The sequence below is a fragment of the Trichosurus vulpecula genome, chromosome 8 (genome assembly GCF_011100635.1).
Source record: "Trichosurus vulpecula isolate mTriVul1 chromosome 8, mTriVul1.pri, whole genome shotgun sequence".
NCBI lineage: Eukaryota > Metazoa > Chordata > Mammalia > Diprotodontia > Phalangeridae > Trichosurus > Trichosurus vulpecula.
Genome location: NC_050580.1, coordinates 149,642,228 through 149,669,785, shown reverse-complemented (window position 1 = coordinate 149,669,785; position 27,558 = coordinate 149,642,228). Strand labels below are relative to the sequence as shown.

Genomic DNA, 27,558 nt, shown 5'->3' with positions numbered 1-27,558 from the left:
TAAATTGAGGAGGTGCCCATAAACTAGGGAATGGCCGAACAAGTTATGGTATGTGAATATCATTTAACCATAAGAAATGAGGACGTATGGTTTCATAGAGACCTAGGAATATTTGTATGAATTAATGCAGAGTGAAATGAACAGAATCGAGAGAACAATTATACGAGAATGACATTGCAAAGAAAAACAAATTTCAAAGTCTTAAGAACTCTGATGAAGGTGATGACCAGCCATGAGTCCAGAAGACTGATGATGGGAATTTGTTTTCTTTGACTATGCATATTAGTTACAAAGGTTTTGTTTTTCATTTTTCCATTGGTGGGAACAGCGGGGAAGGGAATGGAGGAGAGTGATAGGGCTGGAAAAAAAGAGAGGGTGATTGAAGCATTTTTAAATGTACAGGAGAAAACAAAACACTGGACAGCTTTGAAAGTTACACATTGAATTTATCATATACCTAAGTGAAAAAGTGAAATACAGCATAGAGAGTTGAAGTTACTTACATAATCTTCCTTTTCTGTTCTACTTTGTATGTGGAAATGTTCATTTTATTTTGTGTTTTTTAAGTTTGCTAAGTTCAGAATAAAAAAAATTATTCATTCATTTGTTCTTTAATCCAATCCTTGGCATTATAGCAACCTCCAATGGGTTCTTGTTACCTCCAACATCAAATACCAACTCTTGTATTTGGCATTTACAGCTCCTTACATCTGGTCACCTTCCTTCCTTTCCAGCCTTCTTATCCAGGGGCCTGCTGGCCATTCCTAGAACACTGCTCTTCATTTCCTATCTCCATTCCTTTGAACTGGCTGTTCCCCATGCCATGCTCACCTTCTTTGCACTTGCCTCTTAGGCTTGCTTCCAGGCTCAGCTCAAGTCTCATCTTGGAGGAGGCTTTTCCCTTTGGCCACAGGTGCTAGGGCCGCCTTCCCTTCTCAGATTCCCTTCCATGTGCTTTGTAGGTGTCTTGGATGCGCCCAGTTATTGGAATGCATGTACCTAGTAGTTCACAGTTACAGGACAAGCTCCTCGAGGGCAGGGGCTTGTTGCCTTTCTTCATAAGCTCTTAGCACAGTGCCTAGCAGGCAATGAGCGCCTAAGACATTTTATGCAGATATTCTGTGAAACAAAGGGAGAAATGCCACGAGGGCAGACCCAGCACCCTGGTGGCTCAGGCCGAGTATCCGACCCCACGGAGCTCCTCCCGGCGCTGCCAGGGAGGTGTCTTAGGATGCCGAGGGTTAGGGATGGCACAAGAGGGCACCCGCTCCTTCTCCCCCCACTCCCCGCCCCTGCCTCCGGAGGCCCCGCCCCTGACCTCGCCCCCGTGAGGCCCCGCCCCTCCCCTAGCGCACGCATGCGGAGTGTGGGCCGCGGGGCGACGTCTGCGCGATGCGGGCGCTGCTGCCGGCCTGGCGCTTGCAGGTTCCGGCTCGGGCTCCGGCGCCGGTCTGTAGTTTATGCTGCGCTTCCCGGAGGAGGCCGGCGCACCAGTGGCAGGGACGGGCCTCCAGCCCCGGCCCAGGGGATGGCCCGGCGGTCCGTCCCCGAGCCCGGGAGCGGCCCCCCTGGCGGGTGCTCTTCTTCGGCACCGACGACTTTGCCCGGGAGGCGCTGCGGGCTTTGAGCGCGGCCAGGTACCTGAGGCCGGGGCCCAGGCCTCCGCCTGGCCGGCTCGGCGTGGCCTAGGGCGCGGGGGTGGGCTCTGGACCCCGCCCGTTGGTCCTTTTCTGGGGTCGCTACACCCGCCGTGAACCTCCGGGTGGAGGGGCTGGGCTTCCTCGGAGCCCCGCCCCCAGCTCGTGTTTGTTAGTGGGTGTGTGTGAGCTATGAGATGAGGGAGGGCATCCAGACCCCTTCGGATGTGTATGTGTGCCCCAGCCCACGCGGGTGTATGGTATGTGTGTCACAAACTGAAAGGACGGTATCCTGACTAGTCAGATGGAGCTTTTATACTGTACCGGGCATCCAAAGTCTTAGTGCAATTTTCAGCTATTACAGTTTAATAATAATAAATATTAATACAGGACACCCTACATTAATCTGTAGCCTCTCCTTGTTCTCAGTATGTGCAGTCCTTCACTCCCCTTGCTACAGGACGCACTCAGATGTGACTGCAGTTCGCAGAGGTTCTTAACCGGAGCTCCACGGACGCTTATTTTTTTAATATGTTGATAGCTATTCCACATAATTGGTTTCCTTTGGAGCAGTAGATAGAGAGCTGGACCTGGAGTTAGGATCCCCAGAGTTCAAATGAAGGTTCACACGCTAGCTGTGTGATCCTGGGCAAGTCACTTAAAACCTCTGCCTCTGTTTCTTCACCTGTAAAAAGCACCGGCTTCCCAGGGCTGTTGGGAGGATCAGATGAGATATTTCGTAAAGTGCTTTGCAAACCTTAAAGTACCATACAAATACTAGTTATTGTTAATTCTGTGTATTTTATGCATTTAAAAATGTTCCGAGAATGGGGTCCATGGACTTCACCAACTTGCCAAAGGATTCTACCCCATGAAGAGAAAAAAGTTTAAAATTCTTGCTGACCGGATGAATACCCCAAATCCCAGTACAAGCCTTCTGTATTATCCTTCTGTTCCCCACTCTTTTACATTCCTTCTAAGACACCTGCCTCTACACATAATGACTGACCTAATACCTTAAAGTTTGCCAAGGTATTTTTACATATTTTACTTCCTTTGGTCCTCACAGCCTCCCTGGGAGGTAGGTACTTTGTTTTATCCTCATTCTACAGATGATGAAAACATTTACGCCTGAAGATCACTTAGGTAGTAAACAGCACAGTGGGATTTAAACCCAAGTCTTGCTGACCTCAAACACTTTATACTGCATCATGCTGCCTCCTAATCCTGTACACCAGTGGAGTCAAACTCAAATAGAAACAGATCCCTGGGCATACTGACTAAGGAAACATCTTATTGGCATTATCTATATCTACATTATCTATATTCTTTTATTTTGTTAAACATTTCCCAATTACATTTTAACCTGGTTTGGGCTACGCTGGAAACTCTCTCACAGAGAATGGGAGTTTGATATTACTGCTGTCATTCTCATTGAGTAAAATATTCAAAATTTATTAGGACATTTATGATTATGTGATGATTTATAAAAATATTCTAATTTTATGACTCTAGCTTAAGTTTTACTTACTAATACAATAGCATTTTATAGGTTGACTTACGTTGTATGCTGTGGTTGAAAGTAAATAAAACAATGTTTCTTTAAAGTATTCAGACATTTTTACTAATTGATCTGGCTTTCACCCTGATCCTAAATTTTTCATGCAGCCTTTTGGTTTCAGTGTCTAACCTTGAATCTTTTTACTAGTTCAATCAAAGAGGTACACTCCATATGTGTATTTTCATTCAGCTGTATTATATAGCTTGAGAAAAAACACTCAGTAACCTTGGTTTTTTCCTTCCATTCTTACCATCTTAAGGGAAAATAAAGGGGACCAGCTAGTTGAAAATTTAGAGGTGGTCACAGTGCCTTCACCAAAAGGAGTGCCGGTGAAAAGTTACGCCCTTCAAGCTCAGCTTCCGGTATATGAATGGCCCCATGTGGGATCTGGGGAGTTCGATGTTGGAGTAGTGGCTTCATTTGGTCGGCTTTTGAGTGAGGAACTCATTCTTAAATTTCCATAGTAAGTCCTCTTTTAAAGAAATTTATAAATCAGTAGTCATTATCGATGAACTTGGTGTTTTAAGGTGTAGTAGTTACTATTTGAACTTTAATTTTGTTTCCTTTGATCTTACAGAATCTGCTTATCACTAAAAATAATAAAAAACAAGCAAGGACTTGTTGGTATGAGTCGTCACCACCAAAAAGCAATAGATGTTTAATTTTGGGTTGCACTGTGCTATGCACTGTTACTAATAAATTAGTAGTAGTTCAAAACCTTTAGGAGTTGACAAAAACAGACAGATACACAGATTGTTATAGACAGATGTGCAGTATAAACAGAGCAATAAAATATTTATATCAAAGGTAAGAATATATAAGTGAATAGGGAACATAATAGAGATATAGAAAAGTTGCTCTGGGTTGTTTGGATAAAGTGAGTGAGGGCAGTCAGTGTCTGAATAAATTATTAACATAATTCACATTGTCCATGATTTTGGTGGGAATAAAATGCATAATAGGTCTTGAGATCTTTTCCCTCACATTGTGATAAATCTTTTTTATAAATAATTATTAAGTTCTCAGTGAAAGCAGTTTTCTGTAAATAAGAAAAAGGAAGTGTTATTTAAAGTCATCTAACAGTTTAAGAGTAAGTTATGAACCCACATATATATTAATTCCCAAATTTTCTAATCCAGTGGCATACTGAATGTCCATCCCAGTTATCTCCCAAGATGGCGAGGTCCTGCCCCTGTAGTCCATACAGTGCTTCATGGAGACACAGTTACTGGGGTAACGATAATGCAAATCAAACCTAAAAGGTAGAGCAAACTTCTTTTCTATTAAAAAATGTCAGTATCTTTATATATGCTGTTCTAATGGTGTTAGTTAGTAACCGTTCTCTCCAATTTCCGAGTGTGAAAGTTAACTTTTTAACTCCATAAAAATGGAAATGAGTGTATGCTGATTTTTTTATCCTAAACACCAAAACTTAAGTTATAAATTCTTTATTTTTTAGAACAGGGCTGTCCAACCTTAGGTTTTTATTGAAAAAATAGACAACATATTTTGATTTGCCGTTTTAGTGAGAGCTCTGCGTTAGCTCGGCTTTCTTTTACTAAAGCATTTATGTAAATTTCTATGCTTGTAGGCAGGCAGCATAAATCACACTTGCCTGCAGGTTGCATTTTGGACAGCCCAGTTTTAGAGCATACAAGCCCTTCATGAAGTCCTTGTACATTTTTTAAACTTTTGAATTTAGACTGTTAGTAATTATATTCCAATCAAGTGTCTCTTGTTTAATAATTCTGTCAAATGATGTGGACTTAACTCTGCTTACCAAAGACCAGAACTTACATTCTTGTTTGTGATAGCCATTTTTGTTTCTCACAGGATGAAAAAAGAATAATGTTAATTGTGTAATATAAGTGTTATAAATTTTAATAAATTTGCTCTTGAATGTTAGTTACAGATTTCTACAATAGATACTACAAAAGTGAAAGTTAAGTATAGCAATTTTCCATATGTTACTGTCAGTTAATTCTGTAGCATGGAAGAACAATTTAAAAATTAAACTTTTGTTCTTGAAGCTAGGTCTTAAGGTCTGTGCCTGATATCAGTATATGTGAAGGTATATGAAGGCTTATACACACACACACATATTCACAAGCACATACGTATAACTCTGTCTATATATGTGTGTGCGTGTGTATATATATATATATAAAATAGATGCACACACATACATACATATACATATACCTAGATCTATATACATATGTGTTCGTATATGTGTATGTATATAGAGAGAGTACCTTGCTCCCTGGTGCAAAATATAACACTTGTGAAAGTTTACAGGTCATTTACTGGTGGTTCTGATAATTTAATAAAGGCAGAACTCTTAGGTAAACAATGTGTAACCTTTGGGGAAAGAAATAAAAAAAGAAACAATGCCTTTTCTAATTTTATTTCCATGGACCTTTTGTTCTATATTTTTAGTAAAAAAAGATAAATATGTTTGTAGTAAAAGAGCATCTTTCTCTTGCCATCAGGCTAAAGGTAATTTCATTTTTGTTATATTTTTTATAGATACATCATGCTTTTTTTCCCTTTTTTTAGGAAAAAAATGTAAATTTTAAAACAAATTAAATTTGCAGACAGATTAGTTTCTGCCTACCTAATCTGCCTCTCAATTCTGTATTTATTTTTGTTGTCAAAATCAGATCATCTATTATACTACCACATTTCTCCTCTTATTTTTGATGTTAGAGATAGCTGTCAGGTACTAGTCAGACTGGCCTTCTGTGCCAGCCCCTCCCTGTAGCTCATATTACTGTGTCTTTAGTAAAAGCCCAGGAGGACAGAACTGTAAGTGTGATGTGTTATTCTTTACAAGTATTGTCAGTAAGAGTGGTTTTCCTTTTAATTCTTCTGTTAGGTTCGATGTAGGTCCAATTATTAAACAAGAAGCAATTCCTGTACCACCTCAGTGCACAGCAAAGGAATTGGAAACAGTATTATCAAGGTTGGGTGCCAACATGGTAAGTTGTCCTATATCACATTGTAATTTCTTTCAGTCAGTCAAATAGAGGTTTCCTCTAAGGTCCCAATATAAGAAACGTTTTATCATGCAGACTATTAGTTCTTTGAAGGCAGGAACTATTTTCATTTTTGTCTTTGCATCCTCGATATAGGCATTTAATAAATGCTTCCTGAATTGCCTGATGAGGTATTTTAAGCTTCTTTGAGGGGGGAAAAGGGTGATTCAGTTTTTTGTTGTTTAATTGTTAGGGCTGGTACTAACTAGATTATAGATCTAGTCTGTCTACCTTTCTAGCCTTATCTCTCTCATTTTTCCCCATACTTTGACCTAATTGAGCATATTTAGCATTTTTCAAACACATCCTGAGCTTTGCTGCTTCATCCCCTTGGCATATGTTGTTCCCATTCCCTGAAATTCCCTTCTTCCTTTCTCTTTTCTTATCAAAGCTTTATGCTGCCTGTACAACTGTAGCCCCACTTCCTCGGAAGTATCCCCTGACCATCCCAACCTTTAGTGACCTCTTCTTCCTCCAGACTTCTTTAGCTCCACCCATTTAATACTTAGCTTATTCATTTGAAAAATTCATGCAACACAGTGCTTACTATGTGCCTTTACTTACAAATTTGTATCCCTTTATTGGTGGGGATATGAAGTGAAGCGTAAAGAAAACTGTACTTGGATTTTGAAGACTTGGATTCAGATCCTAATTCCAGTACTTACTAGCTTTAAAAGCAAGCCACTTAACTTCTTGGAGACTTAGTTATTATGTCTGTAAAAAGGAGATAATAACACTTGCATTATCCACCTCACAGGGTTGTTATAGGGAAAGCACTTTATAAATGAGAGCTACTGTTGTACATGTCATTAAGGGAGTAGCTTGTAAATTCTTAGAATGGGAGACTGGCCAAAAGCAGGTAAGGCAGGAGCAAGCTGAGTTAGGCCAAGCTTGTTTCCTTTTTGGTGATGTTATCAGAACCATAGAGGCAGTGTGGCATAGTGGGTGGAGTGTTCCACTTGAAGTTGGGAACACAATGGTTGCAGTCCTGCCTCTGATACTGATTAGTTGCATGACTCTGGCTGGGCAGGTCATTTAAGTTTTGCGTACCTCACTGAACTTCCTAGGACTTCAGTACTAAATCATAGATGGGTTCCAGTCTGCTTGGTTGGAGAGAATTTCTATGCTAGGAGTCTCCCATGCTAATGAAATTGTTGATCTCACATACTAGAGTGGTCGACCCAGGGGATTTCTTAGACATTTGTTTTGGTATGTCACTTGACAAGTATCCCACTATACGTACAAGATGGAGTGATGTGGTCTGGGTGATAGAACAGCTAAGTGACCTTAGAACTGGCTAAATAAGTGGTTAAAAAAAGAATGGTAATTATTGGATTGATTTTGGCTTGGAAGGAGTGCTACAGGATTGTTTTGGGTCCTGTTCTGTCTCATGAATTTTATCAGTGATGTGGGCATATCATAGCATGCTTATCAAATTACACAAATCTGCAAAGGATAGCTAACATGCTAGATGACAGAATTAGGATACAGAAATCTCATTGAGATAGACCTACCATAAAATTCAGTAGGTATCAATTTAAAATCTTATGATTAGGTTCAAAAAATCAACTACACATGTACAGAATGGGGAGGATGTTGACAGACACTAGTGCATTTGAAAAAGACCTTGGGGTTTGGTTGACTGAGCTCATTGTGAATCCATAATATGCCAAAGCAGTCAAAGAAGATAATGTAATCTTTGATTGCATTAATAGAAACAGAGGGAGGTTCTAGTTGCACTGTATTCTCTCAGACCACATCTAGAGTATTGTGTTCAATTCGGCTACGTTAGAAAGACATTGATAACCTGAAGGGAAAAGCACTGATAACTAGGATGGTGAAGAGACTCAAAATTGAAGGAACTGATTATGCACTGACCTGCTGATGAATACAGCAACCATTCCTGATTTCAGAGGAATGATAGTAAAGCATGGGAAATGGTGGATACCAGGTGCAAAATGAGGCATAGATTGTCAGATGTGGACAATGCATTGATGTGTTTTGCTTAACTTTTTTTTTTCTTAGAAGGGAGTTTTATTGCTGACATCAGGGAGAGTTACTGGGAAGTGACAGCAATACAGCAGAGCATCAAAAAAATTGGGTTTGTTTGTTTTTTGAAGAAAGGGATTAGACTTGTTTGAGAACAATGAATGAAAATTGCAGCTTTGGGCTTCATATAAGAAAAAACTTTTCACCCGTTAGAGCTGGCCAAAAGTGGAATGGCTGCCTGAGTAGATAATGAGCTCCCCATTACGGAAGGCTTTCAAGCAGCGGGTAAATGATTTGTTGGATGTTTTAGAGGGGATTCCTATTCAGGTGACGAGCAGGACTGTATGATGCCTAAAATCTTTTCTAACTCGGAAATTCTCAGATGCTATATTATTATTTGTTGTGCATTGCATTCTGTATGTCCTGTCATCCAAACGGTATTGCCCTCCTCAACCATGACTTACTGCCTCATATCCCAACCTTCTACTCTGTTACCGTGCACATAGCAGCTGCTCAATAAATATTTGTCTATGATGATAGTTACAGAAGGGTAGGAACCTAAATCATAATAAAAACACATGTGAAATAGCCAAAGAGTAGACACAGCAACAAATGCATATTAATATCAAACAATATACTTGGGGTGTGCTAACTTTTGAGGGTCCTTTGTTGTTCTGCCAGCTGAAAAATACCTTTCACATACTGCCAATATTCTACTTCCATCATTCCAGTTTCTAATCCTAGTCTTCTAGTCTTAGTTCCTTAGAGTCATGCTTCCTATCCATACTATTTCATCTAAACCCTTTGTCACGTTTTAATAAGTCCTGCTGCTTTCCAGGACTGTATACTTGCTTCACTTGTCTCCCAGCTTGCTTCATTATGCTTGCTAAATATTTTTGGATGATGGCCCTGTCATCAGTTAACTGTCCTTTTCAATTTTGTGTAGTCTATAAATTTAAGTTCCCATTTTTTGCCTTTAAGTCGGCAGTCAGTGAACTGTAGTTCACTGGCCCAAGTGCCAAATCTGACCAGAGGGCAGATTCTGGCTGCTGTTCCAGCAAGCTAAGAATGTTTGTTGGGGTTTGTTTGTTTTTTTTTTTTTGCATTTTTAAATACAAAAAACGTTTGTTTTAAAATGTAAAAACTGAACCGTTTATCACTCCTGGAGGCTTACAAAAATAAACTAACAGAGACTGGGTTGAATTTGGCTGACCCTTGATCTAAGTTATTGATGACGAAGAGGCATTACGCTGTAGTGGGTAGTGTTGGGCTTGAAGTCAAGAAGGCCTAGATTCTCTTCCTATCTCAGACATTTATTAGCTGTGGGACTCTTAGCAAGTCGCTTGCTATTCGTATGCCTTAGTTTCCTCATCAGTAATATGGGGATAGTAATAGAATTCACCTCAAACAATATATCAATTAACAAATATTGAACTCTTCGTATGTGTCGGGCAGTATGCTAGGGACATAGAAAAAAATAGTCCCTCATCAAGGAGCTTACATTTTAATGGGGAGACAGGAAGTACAAAAATAGGTATAGTCAGACTATATACAGAATAGATGGAAGATAACCTCGGGGGAGGCACTAGTGGTTGTGAGATAGAGAGAAGGCTCCTGCAGAAGCTGGCATTTGAGCGGAATCTTTTTTTTTAATTCTGTTCCAAGTTCTTTCCCTCCTACTTCCCCTTCCCTCACCCATTGGGAAAGCAAGATACAGCTCTCATTACATAAATGCGTAAGTTGAACAAAACAAATTCCCACATTAGCCACATCAAAAAAAAAAATCTGCACTCTGAATCCATCACCTCTTTATCTGCTGGTGGATAGCAGGTTTCATTATGAGTCTTCTGGAACTGTAGTTTCTAAGTCTTTCAAAGTTGTTTGTCTTCATAGCTTTGTTGTTATTGTGTAATTGAGCTCTCTTGACATGAACCAGGGCTTCTAAGAGGTAGAAGTTTAGAGAGTGAATGTTCTCGGTATGGAGGGCAGAGACATGGAGGTGGGTTACAGAGGGTTCTGTGTGAGGAAGAACAAATAGACCCATATGGCTAGACTGTAGAGTGCTTGAAGGAGAGTGGTGTGCAAGAAGACTGGGAAGATGGGAAGGGGCCAGGTTGTGAAGAGCTTTAAATACCAAATAAAGGAGTTTATATTTGATCCTGGAGATATTAGGGAGCCACTGAAGGTTGTTATGAGAATCAAATGAGATATGTGAAGGACTTTCCAGACTTTGAAGTGCTATGTGAACTTCTCCTCCTCCTCCTCCTCCCCTTCCTCCCCTTCTTCCTCTTCTTCCTGTTCTTCCTCTGCTTCCCCCACCCCCTCCCCCTCCTTCTTAATTCTGATAAAAATGTTCAGTGGCGTTGGGCCAAGCATTGATTTCTAGGTTAGTTCACTAAAGAACTCAAGTTAATATGGAACCATCAATAACTGCTCTTTGTGTCCAGCAATTCAGCAACTTCAGAATTCACTTAACTATCCTATTTGTCCAGCCCACATAACTACATCTTGTCTGTAAGACTAGCACAAGTTACTTTGTCACATAAGTTGCTAAGATCTAGACAAATTATAGCCACTTTCCCCCTGATCTATTCTAGAAATACTGTGACGAAAGGAGATAGGGTTTGTCTGTCCTGACCTATTCTTGATGAAACTGTGCTAGATTTTCTGTAACTCAGTTACTGTGGTCACAACTTTGGTGACCATTTCACTCTTTTTGTTTTTAAAGCCCTTTCCCATTTGAGTACAACCTCTCTTCATGGGATGATCACATAATACTCCCCCTCATGCACTCTTTATTCTGGCCAAATTGATTTCCTTGCTATTCCCTTCAATAGCAATCCATTTCTGACCCCTGTACCTTTATACAGTTTATCTCCGATGTTTGTTATGCTCTCCCCTTTTCCTCCTGGAAACCTTGGCTCTCTTCCAGGCTCAGCTAAAGTGGCATCTCCATCTAAAGCAGGAGTTCTTACCTTTTTTTGTGTCATGGACCCCTTTAGAAGTCTGATAAAGACTTTCTCAGAATAATATTTTAAATGCATAAAATAAAATACCTAGGACTACAAAGGAAACCAATTATATCAGAATACTATTATCAAAATATTTCTAAAAACAATCTCAGAGACCCCAGGTTAAGAACCCCTGTTCTAGAAGCCTTTGCTGATTCCCCTAGTTGTTGGTGCTTTTGTATATCACTGTATAATTTTTGATAAATATTCTACATTTATTTATTTGTGAACATGTCTACTCCATAGAATGTAAGTTCCTTGAAGGCAGGGACTGCCTTCTTTTTGTTTTTGTATTCCTATAAGCTAGCATAGTATTGAACACTTAGTAGGGATTTAATAAATGCTTACTAATTGATTGACTTGTCTTTAACTCTTCCCTCACTCTCATCTCTCTTATATAATAACTTATGTTGTCCTGTCAATTCTACCTCTATTCCCATTGCCACCACTCTAGTAAAGACCCTCCTTTCTACCTGCCTGTACTGTCGCGGAATTTTATGTTAGCTCTCTCCCTTCTCGAGTACAGCCTTCACACTACTGTCAAATTAATCTTCCTTCTATATAAATCTGATCATTTTACCCCTCCGCCCAAAAACCTTTTTAAAAAAATCTATAAATTTTGTTTTAACAACCATCAACATGTTGTTGTTCAGTTATTTTCAGTTGCATCAGACTCTTCAAGACCCTGTTTGGGGTTTTCTTGGCAAAGATACTGGAGTGTTTTGCCATTTTCTTCAGCTCATTTTACAGATAAGAACAGAGGCAAACAGAGTTAAGTGACTTGCCTGGGGTCACACAGCTAGTAAATGTCTGAGGCCATATTTGAACTCAGGAAGATGAGTCTTCATGACTCCAGGCCCAGCACTCTATCCACTGCACCGCCTAGCTTTCCCTCCTCTTCCCTCCCCCCTACATTAACATATACAGATGTTCAGATATATGAATCAGAACCAGAGAGACGGCACAAGCAAGATCATAAGCAAGAACAATAAGCAACCCCCCCCCAAACTTCCAAAAAAAACTAATCATAGAATATACACAGCAGAGTTGGGGGGCAGTGCCCCAGAGCCACAGAAACAGTTCAGCAAAACAGCAAAAGAAATGGCTGTTAATGATTGCACCTGACACTGTGCCTCTCAGTTATTTACCCATAATAAAAGAAATGAGACCCTGGGCATTACCTTAAAGAGCTGTGTACCAAAGTTGCTTCTTATATCAAACATGAGAAGTGTTGCTATGTTATCTTCCTTTACATAATTACAGTCAGTGTGTTTTCTTCACAGTCATCATTCCAGATGGCTCAGAAGTCTTCCATGGCCCTTTACTGTTTGCTCAAGACCCTTCCCAATCTGGCATTAACTTTTCCTTTCCTGTCTTCTTGTCCTTTTCTCTGCTTTAGCCAAACTCGATTGCTCTTCATCTGCAACATGCCTTCTACATTTCTCATTGATGTCTCTGATTAAACTATTTTCTGTGCCTGAATTGTCCTTCCTCTCCTTTTTTGTGCATCAAAGTCCTACCCATCCCTTAAAACCCACACAAAATACCGTTCTTCCATGAGTCCTCCTTGATTCTTCTTTGGCTGTAACCACCTTCCCTGCCTCAACCCTTACAAAGTTCTTTGTTTGGAGCCTCGTGTACTCACTTAAAACCCCTTCTAGTTGGCTGCATATGCATCATAACATACATACAAAACTTATGACATACATACAAAACTTAAAGTTCCAAAGGGCAAGAACTACCTCTTACCTAAACTTTGTATTTCTCTACTGCCTACCTTAGTGTTCTGCATACAGTAGGCACATCAAAAATGTCTACTGAATTGAATTCTATCTGATTTTGCTTTTAGTGAAATGAAATCCACTTTTTATTGGAAAAAAAATGGGTGGAAATATTCTGAAGGATAGGCTCACAGTTGTTCACAAGGGAAGGAGTATAAGTGGTAGGAGCCAAGAAACATAATATTATCACAGGCAAGTACTTACTGTGCCATGGAAGCACTGCACAAGTGTCAGTAAAGTTTAAACAAATGCCAAAAGAGATGTTTTTACAGAATATTTGAGAATCTGAACTATATAACTATAAAATAAGCAATTAGAAATTCCTGTTAGTGCTGTATAAATTTAAAACATAGTTTTTCTGTTATAATACAAATTAAAGCATCATGTTTTGAAGTTTGCCTGATTATGATCAAATTTGTGTTGTTCTGTATGTCATATGAAATATATTCATTCATTCATACAAGCGTTATTAGAGTGTCCCTCATTAGGATTGATGGCTACTTTTACTCGTATTACTATAGCTGACAATGAAAAGTGCCTGGTTAAATTCTTTAGATAAATGAGACAAGAAGGGTACAAGTACTGTACTCGAACATTTAGCTTCAGCAGACATTTAAATTCTTATTTTATACAGAGCCCTGTGTTAGACTCTGAGAAAGACAATTTGATTGATCTATGATCTGAGTGATGTGAATACTCCAGGAATGCAGTACATGAACCATCTGCACCTGTTTATATTGTGTGACTCATACCTCTCTTCTCATTTAGCATCCGTAGCCTGTCTGCCCATGGTACTGGGGCCTTCCCCCAAATCTCTTGATGAATATGAGGGGCTCTCCCTTAATTGTTGCCATCTTCTCTTTTGGTCATGTATCTTCTTGTTGACATTGTTCATGCCATGTCTCTTGCACAGTTCTTCCATGGCACTGGCAGACCCACCATGTGTCTCCTTGCCTTTGGGTGACCCTCAGTTTTAGTTTTGGAAAAATGGTATTCCATGACTCAGAGTCAGACAGCTTCAAGAGAATATTGTTCTTAAAAAAAAATAATCCTTTGTTTCTAGCTAAAGCTCGGGATGATTAAAAGCACTGTGCGATTTCCCAGAGTCACCTCGAGCCATTCTCCTGCGATTGTGTTTTTCACCTAGATTACTATCCACCTACCACATGTATCCAAGCTGGATATACTGATGGGCCATCTCTGTGGGTCATACTCTGGACAACAGGCATTCTTTGTCCATTGGGTTTTTTCTGCATAGATAATTAGGCCAAACTCTTTTGGAGTAATTATAGATCTATTTTAGGAACTTCTGCAGTGCTTTAGGAATCACTCGGGTAGCATTGCGATGAATTGATTTTGGAGAAAGGTGAAGAAAATGGAAGCAGAAAAACTCATTAAGCTTTTGCAATAGTTCAGGTGGATGGCAGTCAAGGAGTGTACTAATGTCTTACTGAGATTAGAGGGGAAAAGATGTGATAAACTGAGAAACGTAGCAGTTACAGCCAGCACAGCTTGGTAACTGACTGTGGGGAGCAGCAAAGGAAAGAGTCAACTACATCTCTAAAGTTGTGAGCAGAGGGAGGCTTCTGGATGCGGTGGTACCACACACAGACATAACAAAAGCATTATAAGAGCAGGCTCTGGAGAACAGAGAAGTTGTGTTGGATATGTTGAGTTTGAGGAAGTATGTTGGTGTAGTGAAGGAGGAGGAGGATGGATTTGGAGTCAGAGGACCTGGGTTCAGATCCCACAACTTTGCCACTTACTGTCCAAGTGACTTAATTTTTCCGGGCTTCGGTTCCCTCATGTAAAATGGAGGGGCCGGAGGAGAGGGTAGGACTAAATTAGACCAGATAATTTCTTAGGCTCCTTCTATCCCTAAGCAGAGATAGCTCAGTGGCACACTGGATAAAGCACCGAGCCTGGAGTCAGGAGAACCTGAGTTCAAAACCAGGTTCAGACACGTCTCAGCTGTGTAATTCTAGGCAAGTCCTTTAATCTCTGTTTACCTCATTTTCCTTATCTATAAAATGGAAATATAATGGCATCTGCTTTTTAAAGTTGTTGTGAGGATCAAATAAGTTACATTGGAGAGCACTTTACCAACCTTAAAGTACCATGTAAATGCTAGTTATTATTATATCAGTGATTAAGTACTGGAAGGACATTTAAACAGATGTGTCCGATGGGTAGTTGGAGATGTGGTATGGAGCTCAGGTTCTAAGGTCGTGGATGGAGAATGGCTTTGGGAATCATCTGAATAGATTAAGATTTGTTAATATTTGTAGAAGGTCGTACTCTATAACCAAAGAGCTAGAGAAGCTTTGTTCTTACACTGTGTAAGGACTTCCTGAAATGTGCATTATTGAATAAGTTAGCAAATAAACATTTAACCTTCATCCTTTAGGATCCTTTAAAGTCCCCTCGACCAAGTGAGTAAATCATGCAGCTATAAGGTCTGCACAGGTTTATGGCATTATATTGTATATGGTGAGTACATAATAATGCCTTTGCAGTAAATAAATGAATGTTTCCCATCTGGACCAGTTGCCTTAACTACAAACTACACTCCTCATCTGGGCCATTAACTTGGAGAATGCTGTTGGTTCACCAACCCCAGGGTCCTGGGATGATTGACACAGTACAACACCGCTAGAAAAAGAGTAGTTCTTTTGGTGTCATTGGAAGGTCTGGTGCCTTATTAAAAATAATTGAGATAGCATTTCAGTAAAAAGCCAATATAGTAGCTGACTCTGCCCCCTCACTGAAGTAAAAAGAAATTATGCAGTATCAGAATTTGGTGTATTTATTATAATATTAATTTTCTTAATCTCCCTTTTTGTAGCTTATTTCAGTTTTGAGAAACTTACCTGAAAGCTTAAAAAATGAAAGGCAGCAACCAGCTGAAGGAGTAACATATGGTAAGTGCTAATTGCAGAAAACTGCACCTTGGGCTGAACACATCCATTGGCTCTCTTGCTTGCCCCTCTCATTTGTATCAAAAGGGGAAAGTTGTGTACATGCAGTAAATTTCTACCTGGGCTGCTGACAAACTGATGCCCCATATCAAACCCTGCCCCAATATCACACACCATAAATGGATTCATTCAATTCTTTACCATCATGTTTTCACCCGTAGAAAAGACAAAATATGGTATTGTGGGATGAACTATATCTCACAATGTTTTATTCTTAATTGTTCTTTTTTATTCACTCTTCACTGAAGGTCAGGAGTTTGGAGGTGTGTTATTGTTTTGCATTTTTTGCAAATAGAAAAGTTGAATTTTAAATGACATATTCCATGTCATTACAGCTGAAATTTAATCAAGAATCCCATTTTCCAGAGTGCACTATCAAAAACTGAATCAGACTGACACATAATCTTGTAATTCCTGCATCCCTATTTACTTTCTCTCATTTTGTTTAAACAGAATCTTATGTTACTCGATGTGTTTGTCATGCTGATTGTTACCCTTGAGAACTAGGGTCTTTTGAGAGAACTGGAATATATATTAATTGATACAGTTCTACTCATTTTACCATATGTGTGAAATTCAACAATTCAACAAAATGTCTTAGGTGCCTACGGTGGCAGAGCACTAAGCCAGACCACGGGAGATCTAAAGTTTAGGTCAGACATAGCCTGTGCCTTTGTAGACTTGATAGTCTAGTAAGCATGATAATGTTAATTTTCATCATTGGCATTATCTTATAGCTCCCAAGATCTCTGTTGCTTTGAGTTGTATAAAATGGGAGGAACAGACTCCAGAGGAAATACTACGGCTTCAGCGTGCCATTGGCAGCATGGTAAGGCATCTTTTTCAATCTGATAGTTCTGTGTGGGGATCACTTTTTTGGAAATTTGCATGAAGACTGAACTATGCATAACTAAATTCAGGAATATGTTAAATATAAACAAAAGATTGACTTGTTTTTACGATCAGTCAAATTCTTAAATCCCACATATTACCATAAGTGTACTGAAGTTGTAACATATGTTAGTCTTTTCAAACACTTGGATCTAGTTTCCCATGTTTTGCTGGTTCTGTGGCAGTTTTCCTATCAAAAATGTTCTAAAGATTGCATCAAAACGTGGCCTAAAATGGAAATTTCTAGAAACTAGTTTCTGCGTATTCTGAATATCCCCTACAGTGCCTAAAACATTTAGAGTTCTTAGTAAACTTAAATTTTAATCCATAATAATGTTTCAGAAACCTTTTGGGGGCTCCATATGAAAATATGAAGTGCAGAACAGTTGATACAGGGTGTCCCATAAGTCTCAGTGCAGTTTTAAGTGAGGCTTCTGGGACACCCTAATTTTTTTCAATGAGTGGGTGGAGAAAAAGTAGTAATAATAGCTAATATTTAAATAACACTTTAAGGTTTTCAGAATGCTATACATAAATCATCATTTGACTCTCACAGCAACCCTGTGAGGTAGATGCTATTTTTATCCCAATTTCACGAATGAGGAAACTGAAGCTGAGAGGCTAAGTAATTTGTCCAGATTCACACAGTAAGATCTGAAACAGTATTGGAACTCAGATTTTTCTGACTTGTATGTCTGTCACTCTGTGCACTCCACCAGTGGTATTAAACTCAAACAGAAATAGGCAGGTCTATATTGACTTAGAAAACCACATGTTAGCATTATCTATTTTTTATTTTGTTAAATATGTCTCGATAACATTTTAATCTGGGCTGAGCTGCACCCCTGACCATCCGTACCATACCACCTAGCCTAGCTATTAAAGGTCAGAGATGACCAATTCTTGAAGTGTGAAAGTATGTTATAGAAATCAGTGTAATACTGATGGAAGTAGGGCGAGGAGATCAGAGGAGAAGGAAACAGTATTGGGCTCTTCAGATTTCTTTGGTTTACTTCAATTCCTAAGTGTTTCAGACACTTAAGTTTTCTAAAACTTAAATGAACTCTTTTGTGTTATGAACAAGGAACCAAAAGGGCTGTTTTTTAAATCTTAAAAAAATCTTAGCCCCACAGTGTGTGAAAATGAATTCATTGTATTCTAAAAAAAAAAAAAAAGTATTTACTGCCTTAAAATCTGTGTATTTTTTACCTTAAGAATTTTTTTTTTAACAGAACAAAGAATTTGTCTTTCAAACACACTAAATCAGAACAGGTGGCTGAGGGACCTAAAGCTGTTTCATGACATGTGTTTCTCCACATGCTGTTATTACCACCTGCTCCATGGCATGAAACAGATTTAGGTCCTTCAGCCACCTGTTCTGATTCCATGTATTTGAGAGATAAAGTATTTCTCATAAGTTCTTTTAAATCGTAGAAATTAACCAGTTTGTTATGTACACCATTAGTACAGTGCCCAGAACACTCATCAGTTTGTCCTGTCTGTAGTTAGTGTTTAATAAATGCTTGTTGACGATTATTTTTCCTGAATGGGGTCTTATATATCCTATAACGCAACTCTTTGTGTTAAAGAAGGATTGGCTACATTTATAAACTGTCCAGAAAGGCTTAGGCAACATTGTTGATTGACCCTCAGTTTTCTTTATTAAAAGAAGATTGAGTGGAACTGGATAACATCTGAAGATTGATGAGAAGACGTTTTGGAGCTGTGTATACCTTCTTCATCTCTATTTTACATTCATTTTCAGATTCCATTGCAGACACTTTGGATGGGTAGCACCATTAAACTTCTGGATTTGGTGGAAGCTACTAGTCCAGGCCTTGCTGGTACTAACTTTTAAATAATTAAAATAAAAATGTTTTTACTTGGTAACCTAACTGAAAATGTATCATGTTTTAGATCAGACTTGCCTAAAATGTAATTCTTATAGGAAATTCAAGTTTGGTTAGGTATAATTTCATTAATTAGTCAAAGTTGGCAGTTAGCATTTTCCTTGGAGTATACAAGTGGTGTGATAAATTTCATCCTGGTGAATGCCATAAATGAAAATCCATGGGCAGCTTGTCAAATACTTTTATTGGGGGAGGGCTTTTCAGCCACAGATTGTACAGTCCTACTGTCCTCAAACTCAGGCCAGTTCCAGACCTATCAGTACTTTCCCAGTGTTTAGGTCTGGTATGGGTCTCGTTTGAGATTTGGGATATCATCAGAGTTCCAAACCCTTTCATCTCTTTCCACAAATCAGTAGTTGTATCAAGAAATGGTCAGTTAACACTTTGAGATTGACTTCTTGGCCTACTCACTAATTATATTTTTAACAAGACTCATTCTGTCGTCTGCATTAGAAAATTTCTGATTATATTAATGAATCACACAGGGTCCAGACTTTCAGATGTTAGTGCGTAAAATGGGAATGTTGGGGCAACACTAGTTGCTTTTCATACAGCAGTTCTATCCAATTTCTGGTCTATCCTAAGATCATTTAAAAAACTTTTCCCTTCATTTTCATTAAGCATCCATAAAGCTGCAAAAATATTTGCTCCTCTTTTTCTCTTTTCCTTTTTCAGATCAGAAATTAACGGGACAGTCTGCTCTTCCAGGAACAATAATATACCACAAACAGTCACAAACCCTCTTGGTTTGTTGCAAGGTATAGTTTTCTTTGTTGTAATATTTGATTTGGTTATCTTTACCATCTCGGGCATGTACGCACATAATTGCTTGTCCCCTTTGATTTTGTCAAACAGTAAAGAAATTCTCTTCAATTTTCTTCAAAGCCATTTAATCTAGACCATTATTTGTTAAGTGACATTAACTTAACACACATTGCTAACTGAAAACCTGAAAGGATGTGCAATAATAACAATTTTAATAAACATTTACTAAACTACTTTTAAGTAATATACTTTGTTAGGTTCAGGGTAAGATATGGCCACCACTCTGCTTCAGACTCAGCATACCTTTTGCCTGAACTGTTGGCATCCTGATTTCTCTACCTGTTTCTAGGCTCTCCTTTCTCTAATCTATCTTCCTTCTATATATCTAGCAAAATAATATTCCAAGGGTTTCCTCTACTCAGAAGTCTTCAGTAGCTCCCTGATGTTTCTAGGATAAAATGCAAACTACTCAGCTTGACATGTGAGACGCTCCACTCATCTTAACACTTTATTTCACGTTGCTCCCCTTCTTGCCAAAATGGACTCTCCATTCCTTCCTCTCATCACTCCATCTTTCACATCTGCGTTTCTGCAAGTTGTCCCCCATGTCTCTCTCTCTCCCTCTCAGTATACTTATAGTCTTCCAACACTGAGCTTATGTGCTACCATCTCTTCAGGGAATTCTTCCTGGGAACCCCTCCAGTTGTGAATATTCAGATTATTATAAATTTTTTTTGATCTCTGTGCATCTCTATCTACTGATCAAAAGTGAACTCTCACAGGGCAGGTATCATTTCAGTTTTGTCTTTGTATCCTCAGCATCTCTCATAATGTCTTGCATATAATAGGGGTGTAATAAAGGTTTACCGAATTGTATATTGAAAGCACAGATGAATGAAGCACAATCCTTGCTGTCAGGGAGTTTAAAATTATGTTAAAGGGTGACAGGTAACTAGAATATGATAGGTGGAAAGTATACAGAATAGTTCTTTGTGATGCCTAAAGAAGAAGAGATGACATTCAGTGATTCAAGTTCTTTCTTAGGGAGGAAAATAGAGTTTCTGTTTTGCATTCCTAAGTAATATAGCTTTAGTTTTATAGCACAAAATATAGTCATTTTGAAATCTGTACTTGTATTCCTGATTGACTTGCTATTTAGGATTGGCAGAGACATGATTCCTGGGTACTTTAAGACACATTTAGGTTAGGCTCAGATATGAATCTGACATAGTTACCCTGAGAGATTGTTTGCTTGGAATTTTTTTTCACTTATTGTTATTTCTGATCTCCTCTCAAAAGACTTTGTCTCGATTATATTGATTGTATATACCTTTCTGTACATCCATGTCTTGTTTTAATGTTTTTTATTCTACTGTGTTATGTGTATGCATTTCTGATTTTGTATCTGTCTGTCCTCCCTTAAGTAATAAGTTCACATAAGATAGGACTGTATTTATGCAACTGGCCCGCAGGATTAGGGCTGTGCCTTTTGTAGTTAGGCACTAAGGAAATAATGGTTTTTAAGACTAACTTTTGCTATTCTCTATAACTGCCTGGTCTTACTGCCATGTATCTTATCCTCTCTGCAGGGTGGCTGGATTGGCATACGGTCAGTTATATTCAAGAAAAAACTTACCGCTGCTGATTTCTACAATGGTTATTTGCACCTTTGGTTGCAGCAGAATTCCCAAGCCCAGCTAAAGGAGTGTAGATTTCAGACTCTCAACCTTACAAAAAAGAAACATGGGAAAGAATCGAAATTGTTGCTGCGCAACAGTGCATTGAGTGTTTAGGGAAAAGACGGACAAAAATCTGCTATCTATAATTTAAGAAATCTGATTAACTAGGAATTACCACTTCATTTGCTGAAGGCGGCACTATTCAGGGAAGAGAAGATTTTTTGCTACTTCAGATTTTGAAATAGTCAACAGCTTTCTCTTTACAAAATGACCTTGTCTACTTTAATGGCTAAGGTGATTTATTAATAAACACATTTTTGTTTTATTTGGGAGTAAATAAAACTGTATACTATTGCAAAATAGATAAAATTGTATATCTTTCTGAGAGCATAGACAGACACTGATATGTTTATGGATATAGGTGTGTCGTGCTTTATCCACTTGATATGTTATTTAAAAATTTTTTGTAAACTGAATTTTTGAAAATTGAATTATTTCTCCTTTAAGTTTTTTTTATACTTTTAGAGGCAGTGTTTTAATTCCATTTCTCAGTGATCTTTAGTTAGTGAACTTTAAATTTCCCTCCCCTCCTTTACGTCCAGCTTCCTTTCAGGTAATTATATATAAGTAAACATTTAAATATGTGAGGGAAGCCCATTCATGAAGATATTGTTTCTTTGTAAATCCTCTTATAAAGCAGAAGAATCCTTCTACTATATGAATAATTACTGATAATTAATAAGTTTGATGAATTAAAAATTTAAGTATCTATTCCTTATTTATTTATTTATTTATTCATTCATTCATTTATTTCTTTATTTATTTATTCATTCATTCATTCATTCATTCATTCATTCATTCATTTATTTATTTATTTTTGCCTCCAAGAACAGAGTGGAAGTAACTTTGGTCTCCTTTTAGATTTCTGTTTGGAGACAGAATCAACTTTCCAGATTTCCCCTGCTGGTTTCCCAGCAGATAAATCCTATCTCCCAATACAGAGTTATCACTTTGTATTTATTTACTCATATTCCCAAATGAAGAGAGACCAATAGTTTGCATGGCTTTGAGGGTTGAATTTCCATACTGGTGATTCCTGGAAAGTGTTTGCAAAATGTCTTCACTATATTAGAACTGCTGAGGTAAGGTCCCTTATCCACAGCCATACTGCTGGTAGCCAAGTTGCAATTAGAACCTAGATGTTCTGACTCCAACTCAGTGCTCTTTCTACCAGCACAATTGATTTTTCCAACAAAGGAAAACAAATTATAATGATAAGTATCACAGCTCCAATTTTTCTGAAGTAAGGCATTGTGTTAAAAAAAAGTAGTAAGTAAATTCACTACCCTAAAGGAACCTTAAATCTAAAAAGAGAAATTGAACAAATGCTATCCGGGGCTATGATAGCAAATGACTTTTGAAAGTATTAAAAGGTTATAGCATGCACTGAAGTATATTGTAGATGGGAGGAAAGGAAGAACAAAAAAGAGGTAAGTGACGAGGCTATCATCAAGTTACTAGACTCCAACTCAGACTTGAGCAGAGTTCTAAAAGCAGTTTGACTGAAATGGAATAGGGAAGGAGTTTTCACCCCACACATCGACTTCTGTATGCAGTGTAAGTATCTCACTTAACGAGACCACTGGTTTCAAGCAAAACTGAAATGTTACGGAGAGTTCAGGGGACCCTGCCAAGGAAGCTAGCATGCTCCCTTATTGTTAGAGAACATCCCTCAGACAAACTCACTTAAAATGATGCTCATCTAGAAGCTCCCTGACAGGTTGCTGACTTGAGCAGCCCTTTAGCCCCATAGGGAGGGATGGCCAATTATCACATAAATTACACTTACCAAAGGTCCACACTCTGCCTTTGGCCTGAAGAGAATTCACTGCCCATATTGTAGGGGAATTTTAGAATCTCTGAATTGAACAGGCCTTGAGGCCATCTGGTCCCACCCACAACTAAACAAGAATCATTTGGCAGGCCCAACAAGTAGTCTCTAGTCTTTGCCCATTTCACTTTTGGATAGTTGTCATCTTAGGAAATATTTCTTTACATTACTCTGTAGCTTCCATCTCTTGCTCCTAGTTCTTCCTTCTGGCTTCAAGTAGCACAAGTTCAACTTCTCTCATAACCGTCCTTTAACTACTTGAAGGAAGCTTTCATAGCCTCCTCAGGCTTTTCTGTCCCAAGAGAAATTCTGAGAGATAAATTCCAAGCACCATCCATTTATTAGAAGGGTGAGCATTTACCAATAAATGGGATCCATGGTCTCTCAATGACTAAAGACCACAAATTAAGGATGATACAGTCTTTTATAGTGATGAACAAGATGACTGAGCAAAATCTCAAGCAACACAGGTGTGTCTTCTGATTGGCTAGACATTTTAATGAGATAAGATGAATGTCACCTCGGCTCCCCATTTCATCATAGGGCGATGAGATCAGTTCTCAGGTGATGGGATTAGTCTGCAGGCAATAGGAGTTGCTACAACAGTTTTAAATTGAAATTGACCCTTAGGTTAGTCAAGATTCTGAGGAAAGTGGGTGATTGGTGAACCTGAGGTTACCTGAGTGAACTTGCAACAGCAAGGGATTTGGGAAGGAGAATATTAAATCTATGCTAGCTTGATTAAGTCTTAACAAAATAGAATTAAAATCAATTTTCAATTTCACACTTCTCTAGGTCAAACGTCCTCAGCTCTTATTAGCCCATCCACATATGGCATCATTTCAAGGCCCTTTACAGTCACAGCCCCCTTTTTCCATCCTCCAGCTTTTGCATGACTTTCCCAAAATGTGCCTCCCTCACTCCCAAACTTAGTGATACTTCAGATGTGATATGAGCAAGGTCCCTGTCAGTGCAGACTTCAGATTCTCCTAGCTCTGTCACATGTCGCTGCCATATCAGCTGGAAGTCCACTTAACCCCATAGTCCTTTTTCAGACAAGCTGCTGTCTCACCATACATCTAACCCTGTTAAATTTCATCTTGCTGTATTTGGCCTGTTGTAGCCTACCAAGGTCTTTTTGAATTTTGAATTTTATCATTCCTCCAGTGTGTTAGTTATCCCTACCCCCCTCCCCATCTGAGGCAGCTAGGTAGCTCAGGGGACAGAGTACTGGGCCTGGACCTCATTCACTTGCTAGCCGTGTTCTTATTCAAATCCAGCCTCAGATACTTACTAGCTGTGAGTAAGTCGTGTAATCTGCCTCAGTTTCCTCATTGTAAAATGGAAGTAATGATAGTGTCTACCTCTCAGGGTTGTTGTAAGCATCAGATGAGATGCTGTTTGTAAAGCACTTGGCACTGTGCCTGACACACGGGAAGCGCGATATAAATGTTAACTATCATCGTTATTATTATAGATAAAGCCATCTATGCCTCAAAGCCCTGATGTTAAATCATTCTGGCCCAACCAGAGACCTTCCAGGTTGGCAGGGAACTAATAATGACTGCTCTTCTTGGTCTACACTTTGTGGTCATTCAGTGGTGTCCAACTCTGTGACCCTGTGCACTATAGCTGTTCGTGAGGTTTTCTTGGCAGAGGCACTGGAGTAGTTAGCCATTTCCTTCTCCCATGGATCCTTTCGTGAGACAATCGGAAGTTCAGTGACCCAGGGTCACACAGCCAGGAAGTGTCTGCAGTTGGATTTGAACTCAGGACTTCCTGACTCCAGGCCAAGTGCTCTATCCACTGAGCCACCAGCTGCCTCTAAGCTTTAAGCTTATTATCTCTAAGTTCTAAGCTTATTACCTCATTATCTGGAACTACAGCTGTTTTGGTTGTCACGGTAACATTATGGAAGTAGTTTCTGAACTTTGTCTAGTAACAGCATCCGTTTAAAAATTATGCCCCCATACAGCTTTCATGAAACATTCTATGAAAATAATTTTCCTAGTTTGTATTTTAGTCACACTAAACAATGAATTTATTGCAATTTTTATAGCACAAAAATCATCTTTTCCTCTGGATACCAGCACTAGCTTTTAGATAGTAAAGAACCCGATAAACTTATAACTTAAGAATATTTTCCTTGAGAAAACATTTTGTAGCCTTATATATATTTTAGGTGCACCTTATTTTAATTTTTTTTTCTTATTTCTCTTCCTCAAAAGTTTTTTTTTTTAAAGCTTTAATATACTATTATCCTTTAGCCAAGGAACTTGGATTACTGGATAATGTTATTCAATATAGTTCCACCTTATCATCTGAAGTTGCATAGAATTCAACAGATAAAAGGTGTGCTGGAACTCAAGTCTCCTGGCTTCTGTGTGTGTGTGGGTGTGTAATCATTTAATTAGGAATGAGGATGGAACCTATGATTTCAAATATATAGAGAGTTCCTGGTGAGGAGCTCCCTCCACTCATGAAGGTCAGCACCTTCTCCATAACTTACAGTGTTAGAGAGTGGCCTAGAGCATTGAGAAGTGACTTACCCAGGGTCACACAGCCTGTCAGTATGTCAGAGATTCTACTTGAATCCAGCCAGTTCTCTGTACATTACACCAGGGTTTCCCAACCTTTCTCCATCCCCATGCTTCTTGGCTTTCAGTAGGCTTCTCTGTACTCCCTATTCAGTGTGAGAATAAACAAATCCTTGAGTTCACCATGCCTCTGCACATAAGAAACAAAATAGATTTATTTCAATAGGATCATATCATTTTTCAAATACTCCCTGGGCTCCTTTGATAAGCTGATATCCCAGCTTGGGAACATGTGTGTTATCACATACCACCACTCTATTTGTAGTACCTTATATGATGTTTTGTATAAATCCTTGTTAAATAACATTTATGGAAGACTAGAACAGCCATCCAATTTTTTTTTTAGCTCTACAACTTCTGAACTTTGTCCATGATCAATAGCACAATGCAACATTGGTGTATGCAAATGAAAACAACTGCAGTTTTACCTCATGTGATGCAGATTGGCAAAGAGGATAAAGGGGGGAAGTCACGAGCATTAGAGGGATTATGAAAAGACAAGCACACTAATAAAGGCCCTGTTTGGAGCTGTGAATTGGTCTGGAAGACATTTTGGAATTATGTGAGAAAAGTGACTAAACAGTTCCTATTCCTTTGACTCAGCAATCCTACTAATGGGCATATATTCCCAGAGCTAGGGACCCAGAAAGAAGAGCCCTATATCAAAATATTCACAGTAACCTTTCTGGTAGTAAGGAATGGGAAACAAAGTGGGTACCCATCAACTGAGGAAGAGCCGGAAAAGCTGGTATGTGAAAGTAATGGAATGTTATTGTGCAGTAAGATGAGAAATTCAGAGAAACATGGGGAGATGTTGGGAATTGATGCAGAGTAAAATAAGCAGAATCTACACCAATGTAAATGAAAATTGAGTAACTGAAAAGGTTACAGATAATGTAGCATATCCTCCCCTCAATAGAGGCAAGGGACTAAGCAGAACATTACATATGCTGTTGGATTCAATCACTCTCAGTAATTTGCTTAACTCTTTCTTTGTTCCAAGAGATCAGTTGGGGGAGGGAGGGAAGGTATATCCGGAAATTACTCTTGTAAAAACAAGACAGAAATAAAACTTTTTCCCTAAAAAAAACAAAAAAACACCCAATACACTGTACAAGGCAGATTTGGTTTTGACAATGAGAAATTGGCATTAGTATTCTGCCTTGGGTCCTTTGATATAATGTAGTTTCATAATGCTGCAATTGTTTGTCTTCCTGGGAATCTTTCAAATAATGACAGCTTTAAATTGAGATTACTCCTTAAAAAAAAAAAAGGTTTTCTGTTCCCATTTGTCTTTCACATGCCTATTCAGCATGAAGTTTTTACAGTATGTGAGGCTGACAGTAAGACATTGCTTTGGAAATTCTGAGAATCCATAGGGTTGTTAAAAGCATACTTCATAGATGTTCTGGTTTTCAACTGAGTTTCTAACAGATGACAGTATTGTGAGAGCCATCTGGTGGACCCTACCCACAACAGCTGCCAAGCCCCTCTTGCAAACTGTTAAATCAACAGATTTTTTTTGTATCCTAGCCATGCAGTCTCCTTGTGCTTAAGTGGGCTTCTGTCTTGAAAAGTATGCTACAAACAGTTGTGAATTAGGGGCAGCTGGAACATATAGGTAATAAATGTACCCTGTTCTTGTAAAGAATTAGGGAATATGCCTACCATTTGTTGTCGCATAATTAAAAATACAAATGTCAGCATATCAGTGGTATCCATTTCAAGGAGATGCAGATTATTCATTATGTATTTGGTCCAACTGTTATCTTTAATATTACAATGATAAGACAAGGAAAGTTTTAGGTCCAGCAACTACGAATGTATCAG

General features: G+C 38.7%; 1 protein-coding gene across 1 annotated transcript; it reads left to right on the top strand.

Moving 5' to 3' along the window:
• The first annotated feature begins 1,357 nt into the window (after positions 1–1,357).
• On the top strand, positions 1,358–22,009 carry MTFMT (mitochondrial methionyl-tRNA formyltransferase). Its single transcript, XM_036769631.1, has 9 exons — positions 1,358–1,637; positions 3,458–3,661; positions 4,338–4,460; positions 6,077–6,179; positions 15,863–15,938; positions 16,733–16,824; positions 18,652–18,730; positions 19,472–19,554; positions 21,151–22,009. Exons 1-9 carry the CDS (start codon positions 1,393–1,395, stop codon positions 21,352–21,354), a joined length of 1,209 nt encoding a protein of 402 aa, XP_036625526.1. The 5' UTR covers positions 1,358–1,392; the 3' UTR covers positions 21,355–22,009.
• The last annotated feature ends 5,549 nt before the right edge of the window (positions 22,010–27,558 follow it).

What these genes read in the sequence shown, in the direction of transcription:
- MTFMT (XM_036769631.1), top strand. Translation starts at nt 1,393, where the DNA reads ATGCGGGCGCTGCTGCCGGCCTGGCGCTTGCAGGTTCCGGCTCGGGCT. An exon ending in CGGGCTTTGAGCGCGGCCAG is followed by an intron (nt 1,638 to 3,457) that starts GTACCTGAGGCC and finishes TACCATCTTAAG; the next exon opens with GGAAAATAAAGGGGACCAGC. An exon ending in AGCTGAAGGAGTAACATATG is followed by an intron (nt 15,939 to 16,732) that starts GTAAGTGCTAAT and finishes ATTATCTTATAG; the next exon opens with CTCCCAAGATCTCTGTTGCT.